Genomic DNA, 22,789 nt, shown 5'->3' on the forward strand with positions numbered 1-22,789 from the left:
ATATATGTTTTGTTATTATGATTATACTCCCTGCTCAAAAGCTGCGTGATAACGAAATTCTACATTAAACAATATAGGTACTTCACATTGTTTCCCAATTTCGTTCATATTTCAAAATATATCAATCAAATATAACGTACAACCATTAACGATAAAATCAACATTAAAAACACGGTACAAAAACAATTTACATGTTCTTATTTTATTTTATTTTTTATGAAAATAGAATTAGTTTTTATGATTTATTTTAAACCTATAATTAACCACTAATCTAACTAATTTGTCCGTAAATTTAACTCCAACAAATCTCCCTAATTATAAATTATATAAGTGGTGAAGCGCATAACAAAAATATTATTTATTTTTAAATATTTTACTTTTCAGTTTGCAAGTATAATATACGGGTGAAGTTAGATTATTACAATGAAAACTCAGAACACAATATAAATTATAATAAATTAAATAGGTAGGTAGGTAGGTAGGTAGTGAAAATAAAGTTTTTTAAAAGATACTTAAATTTAAAAGTAAAAAGTACAGTTAATCTGTGTCTCGAAAACTTCTTTTAAAAATGATTAGCAAAAATTATATTCAAAATTGTTTTACAAAGTACAAAGAGAATGATTTAAAAAAATTAAATTTATTTCTGCTGTTTGAATTTTATTGCTGTATTACATTTTTAATAATAACTTTAACATATTTAGATAAATGATGTGTTACAACGATAAGTGTTAAAGTAAAATATTTATGATGAAAAACGATAATAAATTTAATTTACGAATAGTGTGAAAACACGTTATTATGTGATTTAAAATTAATGAATATTTAAGATGCAATACCAAAATAATTAAAACTAAATGTGACGACGGAGTATGTACTGATTATATTCTCACGTAATATATGAAGGGCCAGAAAATTGTACATGTAACCTAAGCGTAAAATGCTTATACTTAACATGTTCCTGAAAGACGGCAGTACAATATCTATTGTATACATTTTCAGCTGCAGAGTGCCGTTTCCCTTGAGAAAAGTATTCCTACAAATTACAAATTTCGTTTATGAAAAATATCAAGGAGCCAAAATATTTTTCATATTAAATTTTCACAAGAGTCCCTATTAAATATATATAACCCAATTTATATAAACATATATAATATTATATATATTTGTTTTGTTTTAATAAAGCACTAACCTTTATATTGTCTACTTCGTGTTTGGTTTCTATCAAATAAAATACTTTAACGAAGTACCTAACATAAAATGTATGTTTTTAAATTCAATTTGTGTAACTGAATTATATACGTCCAAATTAATAACAAACTCGAAACACGACTGAGTATAGGTCATAACTCGCTCGTGCTAGTTAAAATATTATTTTCGTATACCTATATCAAGGAAGAAACAATTATAAAATAATATTAAAGTCGATGGAATATGTTCTATCTATGTATACAATATTATGTACATTTAAAATTCATTTATTTGAAAATTATAATTTTACATCTCAACAATTAAATTTTTAATTAATTTTTTTTTTTGCGTAATAGCATTGCAGTTTGTACATAAATCTAACATATTAATTAAATATGTATTTACAGAAATTATGACCTTAATATTTGATTTATTCAAGTTATCAAAATTATTGATGATACAAATCTTTTTATTAAGTAGATCAGGAAATCTAGCTCGGACAAAAAGTTATCAACTAGCTGTAAACGTAAAATTGTTGCTCATTACACATTTTAAAATTCAATAATCGCATGAAGTATCAAGTTAAAGGTCCAATTCTCGGTAACTTTTATTTTTCATAAATTCACATCATTTTTGTAAAATCGTCTATAAGATATAGGTACTGTGGAAAAAGCTTAAGTAGGTTTTAAAACTGAATTTACATTTGAGCAAAGAAAATTATATTTTAGTTCTCAAAAGCTTTATAAGTATTGCCTGTCTGAAATGTATTACTTGTTTTTTATTATTATTAATATTTACGTGAACCTCATACGGTATAATATTATATTCCAAAATTGAATTCTTTTCCCTAAACATAGTTATTTTGACGTGATAGTCTATAAATTGTTCAGAATTTCATGAACGTCAGTGCCTACAATAATTGTATACTGGTTCAAACGATAATTCTTGACTGTCTGAAATGTTATGATCATAAAAATGAATAGTATATAGTGTTTTATATAGCGCAGTACGCTTCGGCTATAATAATATAGCTTCAAAATATGAGAATAATTTAGGTGACTGAATTGTGTAATGTAATTTGCAAATTTACAAGGGTTTGCCTATATACCTACGTTCAACAAATATTAACAAAGTTTTATTTCAAAGTTAATAATTTATGGTTAATAATTTTACTTTAATTGTGGAAAATAAAATCTGAAGTGATTATTTTTGTATACAAGTCATAATACACACATAAAATAAGACTTAAAAATTCCTTGTCTCATGGCCAAATAGTGTTTAACAAAACGTTAATTTGTATCACTATCCAAACCACCTCAAGAATAAAAAAAAAAACTTGTTACTTAAAACTAGACTGCTCTATTGTATTTAGCTTTTAAATATTTCAATAATACTAGATTGTGCTTAATCATTTACAAGACATTACTTCCAATAATATTATATTTCACGACAATGTTAAGTAATTTAAATTCATGTGTACATGCATAATGCATATTTTGGGAAAGGGATATAGCCATTGTGAAAAAATATGGATCTAAAGAAAAAGGACATGGGATTTAAATTTTATGACAATTTAGATTATGTAATCGCAGTTTACAGTGATTATGAAATTTAAAATTAAAAAAGTAATAACAAACCAATAACTACCATTAAACTGGAAACTAATACCTACCTATAACCAAGTAGGATAATCACTTTTTTTTTTAAACAATAAATAAGATGTTCCTAGCTGTGGCTATCTACATCTAATGATATTATAATGGTAAATTTTTAACGATTAGAATATGATAATTTAAGTAATAATAATAATAATAATAATAGTATAACAATAACAATATTGAAATAATAATTACAATATGATAGTATAACAGATATAATAATGACAAATTGTCTAGGATAATCACTAAAAAATATTTACTCGTAAAACGTTTATCAAAACGTCAAATATAATTATTTACAATAATTGAAAAACTTTAAACAAATATTATAAATTGGTAAGATAATATAAAATTAGAATAACTTGAAACAAATTCATTATTCATGTTCATTTTTGCTTTTATTTATTGTAAACTCTTGTTCGATTTACATTGAACGAAGTACCTACTGTTAACATTGTATTGTTTCTTTTAAAGCAGTAAGAATAATTATAAAACATAATAGTAATATGATATTAATTGTATGAATTATGAATGTATAAATATTGGCAATTAAGTTATATTTTAATGATAAATCTTAGATTAATGGCATTAACTATTATAAACTTATATTAAGGGAATACGGTACCGTGATGTTCTGTCTTTATCTAACACACACATGATATAAGATTTTAGAAGTGTTTTTTTGTCAAACATGCTGGTTGATCTAATAAAGCGATAAGAATTCTAAAAACACATTTGAATTTTTTATCAAGAGTCAAGACTACTCGACATCGACTTTCCCACATTTTTGATTTCATCCCCCCCAAAATTTCTAAAAACGTTAAAATTAAGAAGAGTAATTATTAAGAAATAGCCATATTTCAGTTTTTTAATTTTTTAGAAGTTAAAATCAATAATTCGAAAATGCGATAAAGTTGTTCTTAAGTAGACTTGAAGATAGGTTCAAATCTGTTATTAGAAATCTTATGGCTTTACTATATCAATCGGTACGTCTGGCAAAGGACATGGCTAAATTCCTATGCTATGCGTGTGTTAGACAAAAGTAGAAAATAACGGTTTCAACCTTAACCTTATCTAAATTGATGTCCAATGTATCAGGCAGGGTACCTCATATTATTATGATTAGAATTGCCATATATTTATTGGAATCATTTTTATCTTGCGAACTTTAAGACGTTATCAAATAACAGGATATGTGCAATCAAATAACTCTAGAATTAACTAACTTTCTGAAATAGAATTTCAAATTATCTAATAAATTATTTAAATTAAGCGCAAATAATATTTACTTTGTACTCTAACAATATCGTATGACGTGTTTAATTAAATAAAATGAGAATCGAGAAAAAGCATTTGGTTTTGTTGTAGATTAAAATGAAAACTGGTGATTAAAATATTATTGTGTATAAAATATCATGCTATTAATTTAAATCGTCGAGTTTTAATTCCATAACACTATTCAACGCATATGCTGCTTAACGCGTATCTATTATATAATATAGTTATTATATTATATATTATACCATAATATAGCTCATGTTATTACAATCATTATTAGAGTCATAAACTCGAATCTTGTTAATTTTTTGTGGTTTATAACAATATGTAATTAAGGTCCACTGGCTGTAATAAATTGTCAGTTTGTATTTAGTAAAAATAATCCTACAGCTGTCCACGGCACACAATATTATTAGTATACTAAGTAGTATATAATATGGTAAAAATATAATTTCAATAACGCGAATCGACTAAAACTTATCGATAATATATCAATATTATTACATTACAGGTATTTTACAGTAAATACGTCATGTGTAATTATTTTTACTCGGCGGTTCCATTGTCACGTAGAACGCGTTCGTATTTGTATATTTTGCCACTATATAATATGTAGGTTTTTAAAATTAAGTACAATTAACAATTTTATTAAGTTATGACGGCTTAATTTTTATTTGAAGGATGATCAGATGAGAGTTCTTACGTCCTTTTTATTCAATAATATGCACTTATCTTAAATTTGAATTGTGGAGTTTTTAAAGACCTAAAGACCATATTTTCAAATTCTTGAGATATTTGTACTGCTTGATGAGTGTCCCATGGAGTTACAAACTGATGTTTAATTTTCGAGAACCCCTCGTATGTCTACTTTAAATTATTTGGAGAAACATTTATCTGATCATTTTGATGTATTGAAATCAAAATTTAAACGAGTAGTTTTGGGTGATATAATTTGCAATACTATTATATTAAGAACAAAAGATCTATGTTGATGGATTTGGAAGATGTGGTTAAGATTTAGAGCTATGGCGATTTAAAAATTTTAGCAAGTAATTGATATTAATCCATCAACATTTTTAATTTGCTAAAATGGCCCAAGTATAATAAATAGTAGATTTAATGTTACATCTAATTTACATTTTTGTAAAACCATTTTTGAGAAATATTATCCCTAGCATACTTTAATAACTCAGAAACTACTCGTTTGAATTTTAAATTAGATACCTACCTACATTAATATTTTCAGAAAAATTATCCAACTAAAAATTCACAGTACCCATTTGAAAAATAGAAGATCTAAAAATGTTTATATCACCACAGGACCTCTCTTCATTTTTAATGGTTTGAAAATATGATATTTATGTCATTTGAAAATTCTAAAAATCAGAATTTAAAAAATTAATTATTAAAGGGAAAAATATAAGTTAGCTACAGGTTTGTTGAATCTTCTTGTATACAGTCGTACTTTCCGATACTGAGTTACTTTCCGCAAACCTTTGGAATGCCTACATAATATATCATACATATTTTTATACCATATAATTTAAAAGTATATAATAATATAATGTATAGGTAGTCTCATTTCGTCGAACGCTCTTTGAACGATAATCAATGACTCGCATACGCTATCGTCTGTACAATATGTATAAGTATACAATACTGGATATATGAATTAAACTTTAAGTCTGGTGTTTGTTACGCTACTTTCGGTTGCAAGTTGCCAGAAGGGTTGCTTACAGTTTTCGTCGAACGTAAATATTGCCGAAAAACCCAAGAACGCGTATCATTGACCCGAAGATAAGCTTAAGTGTTGCTTCAATATGCTCAGGGTGTACACACTGCCAACACGCCAGGCCCGAAAAGGGCACGCGCGTATAGTGGTTCAACCAATATTGTTATAACAATTTGCCTCATGTATCCGTCGAACCCCTCACTCAGTATATAATTAAATGTAATAATATAATAGGTATAACCACTTTAATAAACAAACATTAATTAACACTAAAAACAGCACGCATCGTGTTCGATGTCTTCCCAAATATAAATTATAATATTTTATACAATATTTGGCATAATTTATAATATTATATAAAATATTATATATTATCATAAATTATAATATAATATAATATACCTAATATGTCTACGCTCGTACCAAAGTATTATGAGATACCACAAAATAATTATTTACGCGTGTACATGGTTGAAGCGATACATGGACGCTATAAACAGTTCAAATGTCTGGCTGGTTTTATAACTGCGATAGGTAGTTATATATAATTATACCGAGTATACCCAGGTATTATATTGTATGATATAATAATATTATGCTAAGCACAGTGTATATTACGTAGTTAAGCGTATAATATGCATTTTGAATTTTGATCACATGAATTCTCAAACGATATTGTAGCAAAATCATTTATATATTATATATATTATACACATAAAATACACTTACCTATAGTATTTTTTACAAATTCTATTTCTGTTTTCAAAAAATTTCTTTCTTTACTTTTATTAACCAAACGTATCGAAGCTGTTCAACCGTTGAGGACGAACAACTACAAGGAAAAAATATATATTTTTTACAAAAATTATTTACCTACCCTGTATCCACCTCGTAGATTTTAACCACTGATATTATCTCGAGAGCATGACGTATTATTATATTCATAATAATAGAAAATAATCGGTTTAACCTTAAGATCTGATGTTTATACAAGTACATATTATTTTATTATTATTATACCTTCACACAAAGTGATTCTTTCGGTATTCTCAATTCCTTTTGTTCTTTAATGATGAATTTATCAAATTCTATATTTGAGAACTTTCAAGTACGACTGCTTAAATGCTGCTTTATTTTGCTGTATTACGCTCCATAGTTTTTTTTTTTTTAGTAATGAGAATCCTATTTATAAATTGATGCATCTTAATAGAAATTCGAACAAGTGATTTTTATGTTATTATATTTAATCATAGCCTACAATTTATCTAAACCTATATAACCACAGTGTCTTAATTCATAAACCGGATAAATCATTCGCTTAAATTTTGATTGGTGTACATCAATATTTTATAAAAATGATCTGCTTAACGATTTCCATAAAACAAGGTGGTTTTCATTTGAGAAAAAAAAGTTTTCATCACCATAGAACACTTAGCGTACAATAATCTAATTTTTTTAAATTATGGCCTTTAAGTTGTGTACTGGAAAATACCAAAAATTAGAATTTTAACAAATATTAAATGAAGAAATGTGATGTGCGTGCTTAGTAAATAACTATGTATTACTATTGAGTAGGTAATAAGTAATAATATAATTAATTTTACTATTATATAATAACTGGAGTACGGTTAATACACGAAGAGCAACAACTGTTGGCAATCATCACTAGTGTTTAAAAATAGACAAATATATATTAACGTATCTCGGAATTTTATGATTTGGAAAAAAATCTACATGATTCGTAACCTAATAATTAATAGCAATAATTATTAGTATCCAATATAGTGATTACACGACACTGTGATTAATAGTGTTTCGTGTTTTACTAGATAGTAATAATTCTAAAGCTTTCCATGACGATAAAATCAACAAACTAAAAAATAATAATAACCATAAGCCCATAACGATGGTTAGCCAAACCTAGAAATAATCACGTTTTTGGCAAAATTCGCGTTGGTTTGGCAAAGTTCAGCCGCATCTCCACGCACTGGAACAGTACCAAAATATACACGATGACGACAATGCCTCTTGTAGGGCCTCGTAGGGATAGCCGGAAATGCGTGTACGGCTAGGTGACACAATAATTCTATAGAGATAGACACTCGTTCATTTTGCTTCGAATATATTTTAATAATAATGAACACAGAATGTAAAACATAAAAGTTTAAACTCGAATAATATAATAATAATTAATAATCAATACCCGTGAGCGTGAACAACAGTGTTATCTAATCACTTATCACACTACACTATGCGATATTATTATTTTCCCACCGTTGCGAGATAAATATACCCTATTCCTCCGACCAACGTGTGGACAATATTATTTATATAATATATTCATGTGTGAGTGTGAGTGTCTGTGTGTGTCTATGTCTATCTGTTTATATCTGCTTCTCATTGCAATACAATGTAATAAATTTAATAAAAATACAAGTGTATAAGCTAACCAGAATAAATCAGTTCACACATCCTTTACCCCCAAACATACTCTTTGTCCTGGTGTAGCTCTATACGGCCCTTCTAAATTCTTACTCTCCAAAAATAAAATGCCTCGGCCTTACTCTTGATCAAAGATTAATTTAGGTTCATCACATCAGAACTAAAAGATTAGTATTAAATCATCGTCTCCGCTTGCTTAAACCTTGACTATGTAATAATAAATACAAATCCGCTAAAACTAAGCTTCTTATGTACAAAACGTTATTAAAACTACTATGGACCTACGGCTTTCAACTTTGGGGCAATGTGAAAAAGACAAACATCTCAAAAATTCAAACCTTTCAAAATATTGCACTTAGAAAACTGATGAATGCTCCACCCTACGTGCCAAATCATACACTACACACCGACTTAAAACTCAAAACAATAAATTACGAAGCAAAAATATTTTACAAAATATTCTGTTGCCACCTAAATAATCACCCAAATCAAATTATAAAAAACTTGGCCACTCCCACAATACCTGATAATCCTCCAAGACGTCTGAAGCGTAGTTGGTGCTGTGATCTCTTAAATTAAATTTAATTAATTAAATAAATTAAAAGTATTATTAATCTAACAGAAAGTGTCAACAATGGGTGGTTCCTTTCATCAATATCTCATGACCTGTCAACTTGTATCTAATATTCTTATTGTGTCAAGTATAATTAATGATACAGATTGTTTATTTTGAGTATAACACACGACTTTTTGCAATACAGACAAAGAGTTTTCAATCGCGTTCTTTCCAAAAATCGTGTGATACGCGTGCACACGAGCGTAGGGTGAGCACAAATTTAACTACTATAATACTAGTGAAACGAAGAAGACAACAACGCCTGATTTGTCAACGGTCATATTATAGGTGAAATTCCATCAGTTGCTGTCGCAACCCGAGTACCCGACAATAGACGTGTACCTAATTGTATAGTAACATGTGTGAAAATATAAAGAAGTAGAATTTATTGGTAAAAAAATTAGTAAACAAATGCATTGGTATAATTGTAATTAAAAAAAAAATTATTATTGTCATCAATTATAATTTTATACTTATATGATTGTTTTATATTTTCTATTTTAAGACAGAATATTATTCAGTATTATTTATATGCAGTGACATATCAATATATCATGACATTTAATTGCAGGCATTGATACTCTTCTAAATTAAAATTATTAGCAAATTTAGAATTTAAATTCTATTAATTATAAGGTATACATTTTGTAAACTTTACTAATTTAATTTTTATTTTCATACATTGCAATTGATTTTGTTCCATCAATTTTGTTTTATTTATTGGGAAATTTTGTCACTGTATATTTTTACCAGAAATTAGAGTAGGTACCCACTGCGGTAATACAAAAATGCAATTCTGTCCAAAAAAAAATATTCCATCAAAAATGTATATCATAAAATTTACCTTAATAATCGGTAAGATTTAGATTTAACTAGCTCCCTGACGTCTCTATTAATGTGTAATATCGTTGTATAATACATTTTTATTTTATTTTTCCACCCAAACGTCTTATAATAGTTACACACACATACACATAGAAACGTATATTCCACGCCTATTCCATACTATACAGCGGTTATTTACTCGACATGAAAGGTATTCTCGGGAGGTGAAATATTAAAAACACAAATTTCTTCTACTCGACACGCAATATACATATTAATACTATATATATAAGGCTATAACACTCACGCTACGCACTATTGCGACTATTGTCGCACTAAAGTGACTGTCTGACAACGCGGAGAAGGGCATAATACTTTTACATTATATTATACATATTACACCATAGGTATAGATACCTATAATATTGTACGCACAATTTTTTTAAAGGAAATTAAATTATATTAAACATTGGATATAATAAACGCTATACGCGTATTATAATAATATATACATATATAGGTACCTTTCACGACCATATTATACGTTATAAGACACGAAATTTCATTTCGAAATCTGCTCACGGGCCGCTACCTTTTTCATAATATTATGATAATAAATAATAATATATAATATTAATCGCATAATATTGCACGTCGTGTAATCGTCGCCAACTCATGCTGTCCTGTCCTTATAATATACGATGTACCTATAATTATTATTATTGTACGATGCTAAAATAGCTACAGTTTTCTCGACAGAACACGACCGTCAGCTGAATTTTCCACATAGTGCTAGTCTGCTTGCTTAAACTCTCAAAATAAAAAACCGAAACGATCTGTCGCAAACTAAATTTCAGCGTACTGCTGACGTCGTGTCGTACAACAATATTGTTTTTATTATTTATTATTTTTTTTTATTATTAGTAATAGCCTCGGCAACATGGGCCATTGGACTTACAGTGCGAAAATTAGAAATTACAGAAATTACAAAAATTATATATATATATGTACGTCATATTAAATTTTGGATATAAGATTGGCAGCTGTGATGAATGAATGATGTTGGTAATGGATTGAGGGTGATTGCATAGAGTTTCTGTTGGTGATTCGTGTAGGTTGTGGCTTCTTCGGGTACTGTCGTAGGTTCGGAATTCCGTGAATATATGGTATATGGTGACTTGAACACCGCAGATTGTGTATATTGGGGGTTCTTCTTTGAACATTAGGAAACTGTGGGAGATTTTCGTGTGTCTAATTCTTAGTGTAATAACTCTGGTTATTTTTACTTCGAATTTTCTGTGAATTTCAAAGGGAAATGTTCAATTATCACTGTTATGTTTTATATGGTTTAATTTCGTGTAATAAGATGTCCACCTTTGATTCCTTCTTTGTTATGAGCATTCGTATGTCACTGGAGGAAATGATTTGTGTGGGCGATGATTGTGAAGATGTGATAGCATTTTTGGTTGCAATATCAGCGAGTTCGTTTTCTTTTATGTTAGAATTTCCAGGGAAAAGAGTTTGATTTTGAAGTTATTATGAAATTGTAAGGTTTAGATTTTATTTTGAATATATAGGCCGGTGCCTGAAGAATTATATGTGTTTTTTATATTATTGGTCAAACTGAGGGAGTCTGTAAAGATAATAGTGTCCTATACTTATAGGAAATTTGACCACAGACCGATAAAAGACCGATAAAACTGAACATCTGGTTTTGGCTTAGTATTTTAGTGAGGCTGTTTAAAATATGTGGTTTCCATGTTGTATCATAGGCTTTCATCAAATCAAGACTGATCATACTTTTTCGGTGTATGCGTTTTGGATTTCTGTATTTATTTTGGATAGACTGTTATATGTACCTTTATTTTTTCGGTACCCACATTTTTCGGGGTTATATGGCTATTTATAAGTAAGTCTGATGGATATTTTGGGGCGATATTAAAAAGTGTTGAGATAGTGGTAAGTTTTCGTTATTCCTTAAGAAGTTGTGGCTGTACGTTTCATCGCTGGAGTTTTTTTCGAATTATTGTCTAAGGAGGTGAGCAATTGAAGATGGATCGGTGTTTAAAGATGAATTGTCGGAGAGAGATATATTGTTGTGTTTTTTCCGTCCCTTTAATGAGGGGATTTTGTTCCATATTATATGGGGATCAGTCTGAGCATCTATTTTGGAGGTAAAGTTTCGCCATGTTATGGTTTTGTTGCTTTTTACCAAGAATCTTGTTTTAGTTCTGGGTTCTTTTAATTTGATGTGGTCCTCGAGAGATCTGGTTTTTATAAATGTTTCAGTGCTTTATTTTTAGAGATATATTGTTTAATTTTATTGTTCCACTACGGAACTGGTGTTTTTTTGGAGGGATATTTTAAGTATCCTATTGATTGTTCTGCAGTCCCTATGATGATCTTAGTGAATTTGGAGACTGTTTTTGCACAACAATATTATTATATACGATGATAACAAAAGCACGACGTGATATTTTATTTGTTTTTAATCGATTTCATCGCACAACTGCAGGCGACGCGACTTCAGTAGTATAGTCGTTTAACCAGTCAACCAAACTCAAAATATTTCGTGTGTATAGAGGTATTATGATAATATTATTATTATGCTACCACACTATCCTATATATATAGTCGTCTTTATTGACTGTACATACCTATTATTATTAGGATACGTCATGTTTACGTGAATATTATAAACGTTACATAGACAGCAAACACATTTCAATAGGTAATATTATACCCACTCGAATTTCTTAGTTATATTATTACCTATTTATTCATCAAATATCTAAAAGTTTATAGAGGGTTGGGCATTATCAAAGATGCAATTGTATCTTATATCTTGTATCTTTTTTTGCCAAAAGATACAAGATGCTGCTGTTGTAAAAATTTGTACTGAATATATAATATAGTATCAAGACATATCGATTTTTGATATTAGATCTTCACGGATAGTATTTTTATGAAACATTGTCCAGGTACATTTAAATTGAAATTAACGATAACAAAAAAAATGTACTAGACAATTTTAAACCTTGTAAAATAATATAAAGAGCATTAAATTATATTAAGGTGCCCGTGTGTCCGTAGCCTATATACGGTATACTTATCTATAGTTATACAGATAACTCAGAACTCATAAGTTCATAAGACCATAACCAATTATTCACATAAATGAACGATATTATTCAAGTACAAATAAAGATGTAATTGTTATGTAATTAATTAATTTTGGTGTATTTATATTATATAGAGATGTATTCATGTATTAGTCATAAATAGGGCTGGGATTTTAATGCCCTAAAAAACCCCGAAAAATTCCCTAAAAAAGGGCAATAAATCTACAAAAATTTTTATTTTTAATAATTTTAGTGTAAATTACAATAAAAAGTTTTAAAAAATACATTATAAAAATCTATTACAAGTGTTAACTGTAAATACATAGTTTTAGTATGAATCTAAAAAAAAAAGTTGTACACATAGTTGGATAGACTTAATCTCATTGACGTGGACTTCGTTCAAGTTTCATACACTTGGTTTCCAAAAACTCAAAAAATGCTCCAAAAACTCTAAAATGCCCTAAAAAATTAAGAAAATGACCTAAAAACTAAAAAATGCAAAATAAACTTTCTTATTCTCATTCAAATGTACATAAAATAAATTTGTGACTAGACGAGCATTGCACAGTAAGCTTTGAAAAACAATGCAAAGTGCATCGAAGTCCCAGCCCTAGTCATAAATTTATAATGTGTACATAGGTATTGACTTATTGTGTTATTTAATATAATTATGACTTTATAAGTATTAATGTATTGACAGTATAGTGCATTATGTATAGACGTTTTAATTTTAATAATCAATAAAATTCGATTGGAAGTATAAATGTATCATGTTCCAAAATATCTTTGACACATGTATCTTGTATCTTGATACACTAAATGTATGTATTATGTATTAGGTATGATACTTTTTTTTAGTATCTTAACCAACCCTGGGTGTATATAACTATTATACTGCAAATTATAGCAATATTAGAGTAGTAACTGTAAGTAACCCCAAATGATGATATTATTATTATTATTATTATTATTATTATTATTATAACCATTTATTTAATTTGGTTTTCAAACTCAAATCAACGGAACAGATGGGTTAATAATATTATAAAAAATAAATAATTTAATAAACATTTTTAATTTTAATTGTATCCTTGGGATCTAATGTTTTAAACTTTTTTTAACCATTTTTACCCCAGAACACTATAATTTATTTATCATATTACACTTAACTCGCCAGTATAATTATTAGTATCTCACCGTAATCGTTATCATGATATTATAATTTCATTATGATCTTTTATAGTATATGAGTCTACAATATTATAAGTTATTACTTTATTAGGTATAAGGTATATCGTAATAAAATACTGTTAGTAAAACTTATTTTTTGTCAATTAATGATTAGGCTTGCACTTTTTTACGCGATCGTTCAAGTGTCTCGAATTAATGTTATATGTAGATAGTATTAAAATAAAACGATAAAACAAATATATTGTATCAGCATGAATATAAGACTGGACCATAGTTGTTTTAAAAATATATAATATAAGCAATTTCAATTTATTTCGATAATTATAATATTTAGTAACAATTTATAAATGAGTTTTATTTTTGTATAGAATATCTTAACCTTGAAAATAAATGAATTGATATCCCAATTTATTACTGTTTTTGTTTTTATTATTTTATTTAACGAGTTCTCTGAGAATACTATTCAGACACATTTATCGCAAAATGTCTACAAAAATGTAACTATAATAAGTTAATTTAATTGTAATTAATATACTTAGAACTGAACTGAATTATTCATAAATTATTAATTATTATTAAATTTTATCTCATTGAATTTTTATTCAAACTTTGCTTAATTAAGTTAAAATAATTCACCAACTTGTTCAATTTTGCAAAAAAGTACATTTCAGTACCTACTACAATACTGCCGTATCTATTATCATTGTTGTCCTTATTACAGGCAACTATAATATTAAGGTAAATATCGATAAATATTAAATATATCAAATTATTACAATTAGATGCAGAATAATTATTGTTTAATGTACCAAGCGATTTGGTATTAGAAAGATAAACAAAATGATAATTCATTGATGGTAATTTAACAGGTAGGATTACTAGTTACTTTCTATCAAAATTATTATATTATTAATGTACCGTAGAAATTCCCGAGTTATATATATATATGTGTGTGTGTGTGTGTGTGTGTGTGTGTGTGTGTGTGTGTGTGTGTGTGTGTGTGTGTGTGTGTGTGTGTGTGTGTGTATTTATACACATATAGGTGAAATGTGCTTGTCCTTGATATCAATCATTTAATTATAGTTAGACTAGTCGAGTTACTAAAATCAAGATTTAATGGTGAAAAAACGGTTCACCAAACATTATATCTAATTTCAAAGATCTCGACGTTAGAGACAATGCCAAATTGGATCAGCTTGAATCCCAAAGTGCGTATACATATATATATATATATTATATATTGTATTTGGGTGAAAAAAAAAACAAAATACCAATTTAAAGAGATCTTATCAAAAGTAAAACAATGCCATATTGTTTTAATTACATTACAACACCTACCTATATGAGATGGACCACATAAAACTTTTTGTTTTCGGATCTGATACGATTGATACTATATAATATTTGTACATGTATTATTATATTATTATTTTTTATTATATTCTTACCATTATAGATATATTATAAACGATGTTATTTTTTAACATACAACAAAGCCAATAATACGTATGTTGTGCACTAATGAAAGTCACCAAAATATAATAGACAAGCCTTTATTATTTGATATGAGACTTGCGCATTGAATAATTTGCGTGTTAAATCAGAAAATCCCAGTCATTTTTTTTTCAGAAACTATTCAATTAAAATAAAGAACATTATTTTGAGACACAAATAATACTTAAATTATATAAATAGAATATGTTTTATACATAGGTTATATGTAGCTAAGGTTAAATATACCATTATTAAATGGCAAAATCCTAGCATTTCGGTAGCCATTAGTCGTTAGATAGTACCAATCTGAGATATGCTTATCAAATAGTTAAAGATTAAAATCAAATCGAATTAAATTCCCGGAAGAAGAGCATATCCAGAAGATTACTGTTATTATTATACAAACATTCGGCCCTTACATAATACACTAGAAAGATAGTGGATTTTACATTTACCACGGTTTTACCTTTACAACCATCTTGTTTTCATAATTAATAATGCTGAAGAACAGAATTAATTTGTCTGTAAAAATGTATAATATGCGGCAATATTATATAGTGTGCTTTTAAAAATTACAAAATAATTATTATCTTGCAATATTTTACTGAAATTAATGTTAGTAAAAGTTTAAGTATGCATCAATAAAATTATTTTTCTAAAGTATTTAAGTCATAATATTTTGTAATTTTAATCAAAATTGAATAGTTATGATCGTCAACATAATAATATAGTTACATTACAAATGGTGATATTATTATAATATGAAATACACAATTCATATACATTCATGTATTGTGTATTAAATTGATATTTAAAATTGCCCTGTTTATATGTTATAGTTGCAAAAAATAAATGTTGATGATTATTTAATAATTTTAAATGGTGAAAATAACTATTAGGTACGATTTTTGATTTTAAATATTCTTATCGTGATTACTATCACATAATTTCCAATAGTTATATAATATGAGTCCTACACGTAACCAAAGCTCTGTTCACTCTTATACAATTCATGATAATAACCTTTTTTTTTATTTTGTGTTATGTAGAGAACGCCGAAAAAATGGGCGAGCCTTCGACAGCACCGCAAAACAGCAGAAGAGTCTATAACGGAAATGGAATCATCACCGCAAACACAAAGACGCACTAATTGGGCGGTTTATCAACATTTTTCCACAGCTTCTGACTCGCCAACTCCTTTGCTGGTAAAATTAATAAATTATAATATTAATTTTTCTATACATCAAAATTAGGTACTATACCACAAAATATATTCGAAAAGCATATTAATCAAACTATCCACAATGATAGCTAAATGATACAAGGTAAATGCAAGAATAGTTTTGTATAAATATATATATTTTATTATATTAACTTATCACGCACCAGTATACGTTGATGAGCACTAATGTGTGTGACGTGTGTCTTGTACCCTTTTATGTGTATATATGTGTGTTTTGAACTTTTGCCCGGTGGTTATGCAATATGTATAAGCACGAAAGGAAATACCCATGTAATTGAATAAATTATCACCGAAAGCCCTCGAGAACATCAGAAACGCTGCTACAGTGTATATATATAACTAGATCTGTGGATGTTTTATGAAAATTAAAATTACCAATAACATTAATTACTCCTCTTAATTTCCTTTAAAATTAAAAACTATGTCCACAACAATATATTTTGTTATGATGTCATGCATAATCGATCGAGTGTACAATATAATGATGTGCAAGATGACACGACCGATTATCCCTGAAGCAATTATTATTATTGACAACCTACGTTACGTTTCAAAAAGAAAATAATAACGATAGGTACTCCTACATAATATTTACAAAATAAATAGAATTATTAAAAACTGTATAAAAAAATTACTTTATAAAAAAATACACAAAAACAAATAAATTAAATTTCTTCTAAAAGTAATGTATGTGATTTATTTTAAACACCATTTTTATTATCCTGGAAAAAGTACATTTACAATCAATTTTACGAACAACAGAATAATATAATATAATAGGTTCTAAAAGAGAAAAACCTTTTTTTTTTCAGTTTCATCCGTAAGGTTAATGTATAACTTTAAAGAGAAAATGTATTATGATGCTATATAAAATTATGTTAAAAAATATTCATATAATAATAGAATGATATCACAGTTGTTATAATATTTTTGTTGTAATATATATTCCACTAAAGCCGAGTAAATAAATAAAATTTTCAACTCAACAAGTTAGTCATATAACAATATTTTATTCTTAATTTGTTTGCAGACGTGTAATATCTAAAATATATGCTGATAAATTTAAGTGTATCGTAATTGTTGACAGTATACCGTGTACCCAAATATTTTAATATTTTTTGAGAAACTGTTTCTGGATTATAAGCGGAGCAAGGAATGTATTGATTTTACAATGATGTGTGTGTGTTTTTTTTTTTATTAAATAGCATCGGTGATAGGTTACAGCCCTGTCGTACATCTTTTTAAATTTTTGCTATTTCTTCTTTTCCATCTATGCGTACTAATAAAGTTTGGTTTTTGTATAAATTATAGATGCATCTTCTGTCATAATACTTAATTGCAAATATTGTTTTTAGAGTATTGAATAATATACTCCACTTTATATTATCAAACGATTTATCCAAATCGACACCGGCTATAAATGTATCTTATTGTTTCTTCTGATCAGTTTTTCAATTAGTACTCTTAGTGTAAGATTGCCTCCCTGATTCCTATGTTTTTTCTAAATCCGAATTGATCTTTACCCAGATTTTCTTCTATCATTTTATCTATTCTGTTTTTGATGATTTTGGTTATGATTTTGGAGGCATGTGTGATGAGGTTTAATGTTCTCTCCTCTTCACATTTTTGTGTTCTTTTTTTTTTGGAAACATTACCACAACACCCTTATCGAAATCACTAATGGTTTTTCCCTTTAAATATATTTCATTGCATATTTTGTACGATTCTATTCTAACAACTACGTCTGTGTATTTAAGTAACTCGGCTTGGATTTCATCAACACGTTTTATTGTTTTTAAGGAAGTCAATCGCATGATCAAATTCTGTATGTATGATATAATCTCCTTTATCCTCCTCATTTATATTATTCTTTTCCTCAAATATCATGATTTAATTATGCTCGTATAATTTTTCTAGATATTCTTTCCATCTTTTAGCTTTTTGATTAGCTTCTAGTATTAATTCGCCGTTTTTGCTTATTAAAATTCCTAAATTGTATTTCTTTTCACGGAAAAGCTTTTTAATTTATAAGATATATAAATCTAAGGTTTGAAAATTTAATTCTAAATTCCTTATACGTTTGTCTACCTTTATCAAAAAAAAAAAAAAAAAAATGTCCACTGGAAAGTTGAATATTTTAATAAATACTAATAATAAGTAATAAATATCTATAATACAGGGTGTCCAAAAGAGATCTGACATTCTGACAAATGAAATAACTTTTGTTCTAATCAATATTTTAAAAAAATTTCTTTTAAATATAATCCATAGTCACTTGCCCTACATTTTTAGAATACATTTTTTATTTTTTAATACTGAAAATAAACTAGATCGTAATTTACTTAATATTGATATTTAAAAAAATTGTAAAAAATCAGCCATTTGACTTAAATAAGTGTTTTTACCATATACATTTTTCTAAAAATCAGATTTACAAATTGACTATATTGAATATTTCGAAAAATTTGTTTAACAATTTTAAGTTTTTTATTTTCAGAATAAAAAAATAAAAAATGTATTCTAAAAATTTTAGCACAAGTGTCTATGAATTATATTTAAAAGAAATTTTTTTAAAATATTGATTAGAACAAAAGTTATTTCATTTGTCAGATCTCTGTGGGACACTCTGTATACATTTAAAAAAAAAAGAAAATACAGTATGATATTATTACAGTTAAATTCTGTTTGACAATATGTACGAATCAGTGGATTTGTATCTTAATTAGAACGAAATTATCTTACTTAATTATCACTTAAAGTCGGTTTTAACGTGAAAATTTTTTATTTGATAGTTCGTGAACAATATTATTGAGCGTTATAAAAGATTTACGTTTGATGTCTCTTAAGGATGGATGTATTTTATCTATACAATTTATCGCTATAATAATTTTCTATATATTTGTGGAGTCAATAGTTTACTTGTATTTTTTTTAAGGCCAAGATAATCTTCTGGTCAGTTTTAAATTTATTTTGTATAAGTTTTTGTGCAGAAAAAGTATTTTTGAGGTTTACTGTTGCTAAAGTTTTGGGTGTAGGTACATATTTTTTCGAGTAGTCAGAGTGTTCCAAATGTTTTGTTTCTGATTGAGCCTATCTATATATAAATTGATTATTGAAAACAGGCGGATTTACAATCTACAATGATATAAGTTTCAAAACTTTTCAGTCGTTTTCAAAAAAATTACGGATACATTTATCTGGTTTATCTATTTTTAGGCACAACTATTATAAATAATTAATTAAATAACGTGGTTTTTTAAACTGTCAAATTTATACAGGGCACTATCTTCTTATACATTTGGCCCAACAAGTAGAAGGTTTGAAAGTTAAAAGTTTGAAACTGACCATTTTTTTTTTTTTTTTTTTTTACATGAACAGCATGAATTATTGAACAATATTGTTATTTTTAATAATCTGAATCATCCGTATGAAATATATATATAGAAAATGAAATGTTATAAACTTTGAAAATCAAATTTTTCATCCAACACTCGAAATTCAAATAAATCATTCGAGTACAAAGCCACCATAGTGATAAACATAAAATGTGGTTCAATATTTTATATTAACTAGATGCCAATTATTAATTAAACATGAACTGCAGACTAAAAGAAAAAATATCATCTGATGACACTGATAATAATTATAAAATTTATTTTGAATTTCGGATCTCTCGACAATTAAAACATCTTAGAAGAATTCTAGTAGTAAAATCTGAAACCAACATTTGAATTGAAAGGGTTCGGATTAGGTGGTTTTAACATTAAAATACACTAATAATGATTGGGTTTGTATATTAGATAGAGTAGAGATAGATTAGCTGAGTAAGTAATACTCACTCTAATATACTATTCTTCTAACATAATATATTCATCATAACCTCGTAAGATATCAGACGCGCGAGTGTTGAGTGTCATAACACATATAGAAGTATTATAAATCGGTAATGTTTCTTTTTACCTCACAAAATTATTTTTTAATTGATGATTCAAGTTTATTTTAACTCTTTATAATGTGCCTACTGAACTATCAAGCATAAAAAAATAATCACTATCTAGTCGTAAGTACTTATTAATATATACAAATAACAGTTAAAACATTATATGGTTGGCAGAATTGTTTGTGATGGTTATGTCCCATGTTTAAGATTAATATGGCTTATAGGTATGTATTTATTAGTGTTTCGAAATCACGTGTCAAGTATTTCAGTTTCATATGATTCATTAAAATCAATTTCATATAAAGCAGTTTTTAAAATAATTATTCGAAGCGACGTTGTTATAATTTTTGTTTGATTATTTAATTGTGTGGTACATATAAGATTTTTTGTATTTATTTTATATTGTTTTTATTACATTGTAACTGTATGTTAATTACATTTAGATCGTAATCAATTTTGTTAGCTTCATTTTTTTAAATCAACATAATTTTGCACATGATAAACAATTGTTTTTTGTTAAGTTATTATCATGACTATTCTTTTTTGTTCATATCATAGCTTAAGTAAATTAAAAATTTTACTATGAAACCTTAAACAAAAACAGAAAAAATCAAATTATTATTAAATGGTGAATTCATTTTTAAGTATTAATAACAGGTACATCAGCGATTTCGAGAATTCTAAGGTATAAGAATGTAAATACTAAATTATTAGTAAGTGATCGATTTAAATTTAACTACCTACTTGTTACTATCTCGATTAAAAAACACTGATTCCTTCTGTGACTTCATATAATAAAATATGAAAAATGGTTTAATTGATTTTTTTTTTTTTGTTTATCAATGAAGTTCCTAATCCATTTATTTGAACTTTCACTATTATCATACAATTAGAATTAGGTACTAAAGATTGTCAGTTAATTAGAATTCATGAATTACTATTATTTTAATATTTAATCCATATTGTAAAATCATTAAATACAATCACATAAAACAGGCAATTGTAAATAAACAATATCACTGTAAAATCCACATATACCACAACTGTAACGTAACCTTAATTTAGAACTTAGTTATTTATTTGTATATTTACTCATTAATGATAATGTAACCACATCCACAGGCTAATGACCTAGCTGTTGAAGCCTTTAATATCAATAAAGAAAAAAAAAACAGGCAATATAAATAAGAGAATGTATAAAACTAACTTCAACAATCCGAATGAATAGGTATAAAATAATACATACAATATTTACAATATATTATCACAGAACATATGCGTGTGCAAGATTTTCTTATATTTATTCTGCGTTCATCAACATTATGGTTATTTTTCCTTAATTTCCATTAATGACGTCGAAACCACCATGTAAAAATCTCTGAATAATATTTTATAGTAATGATGAACAAAAAAATCAATTAATTCGTTTTTAATCATGTATATATTTTTTTTTGTTTAAACTTTTTTTAATTGACAATTTATTGTAGCCATAACATAATTAGATTTTTTTATAATTAACCACTTTTAAGGATTTAAATTTTTTATAAAATATACAGAATACTTCACTATTTTTGTTCTCCTAAAATATTTAAATTTTTGTAACTAGGTATTTTTTTTTTTTAAATCGTATTTTCGAAGATTATTACTGTATTATAATTATAAATAACAATAACACAAGGAAATCAATTTTACTTTTTTTCTGTTGGTAAATTATAAATAAAATCATCTTATTTAATGAACTAATTTTTATTATCTGATATTATAGTACTTAATTATTTTGCAAAACTTATATTTGAAAAAAGTAAATAATTTGAAAATTATACTGCCTTTAGCAGACTGGTTTGATGGGAGAACCTGCATATTGTCAACAGTGTTAGGAACAGATAACAAAAAAATCATCTGGATAAAGATAAAGATAACAACACTAAATTTCATCTAAGATACAGATAAAAGATAAACAAATAAAATTCATCTAACAAAAAGATAAAAGATAAAAATATTTTATCTAGATAAATAACAGATAATTATAAAAATTAAAATTAAAACAACTAATTTAAAAA

The 22,789-nt window shown here is 26.7% G+C and overlaps 1 protein-coding gene across 4 annotated transcripts in view; it reads left to right on the forward strand.

Moving 5' to 3' along the window:
* LOC107169163 (adenylate cyclase type 5-like) overlaps positions 1 to 22,789 on the forward strand; it is a 207,955-nt gene that overhangs the window by 158,100 nt on the left and 27,066 nt on the right. For 3 of the 4 annotated variants that reach the window (XM_089226365.1, XM_089226367.1, XM_089226366.1), the window contains one exon: positions 16,596 to 16,751. In XM_089226365.1, coding sequence (XP_089082491.1) covers positions 16,596 to 16,751 — 156 coding nt within the window. Of the gene's footprint in view, positions 1 to 16,595; positions 16,752 to 21,298; positions 21,415 to 22,789 lie in introns of those variants that run through there. The other variant, XM_089226368.1, reaches the window with a different exon arrangement.

The sequence above is a fragment of the Diuraphis noxia genome, unplaced genomic scaffold, assembly GCF_037042655.1.
Source record: "Diuraphis noxia isolate RWA-SAM2 unplaced genomic scaffold, SU_Dnox_SAM2 contig0004, whole genome shotgun sequence".
Classification (NCBI taxonomy): Eukaryota; Metazoa; Arthropoda; class Insecta; order Hemiptera; family Aphididae; genus Diuraphis; species Diuraphis noxia.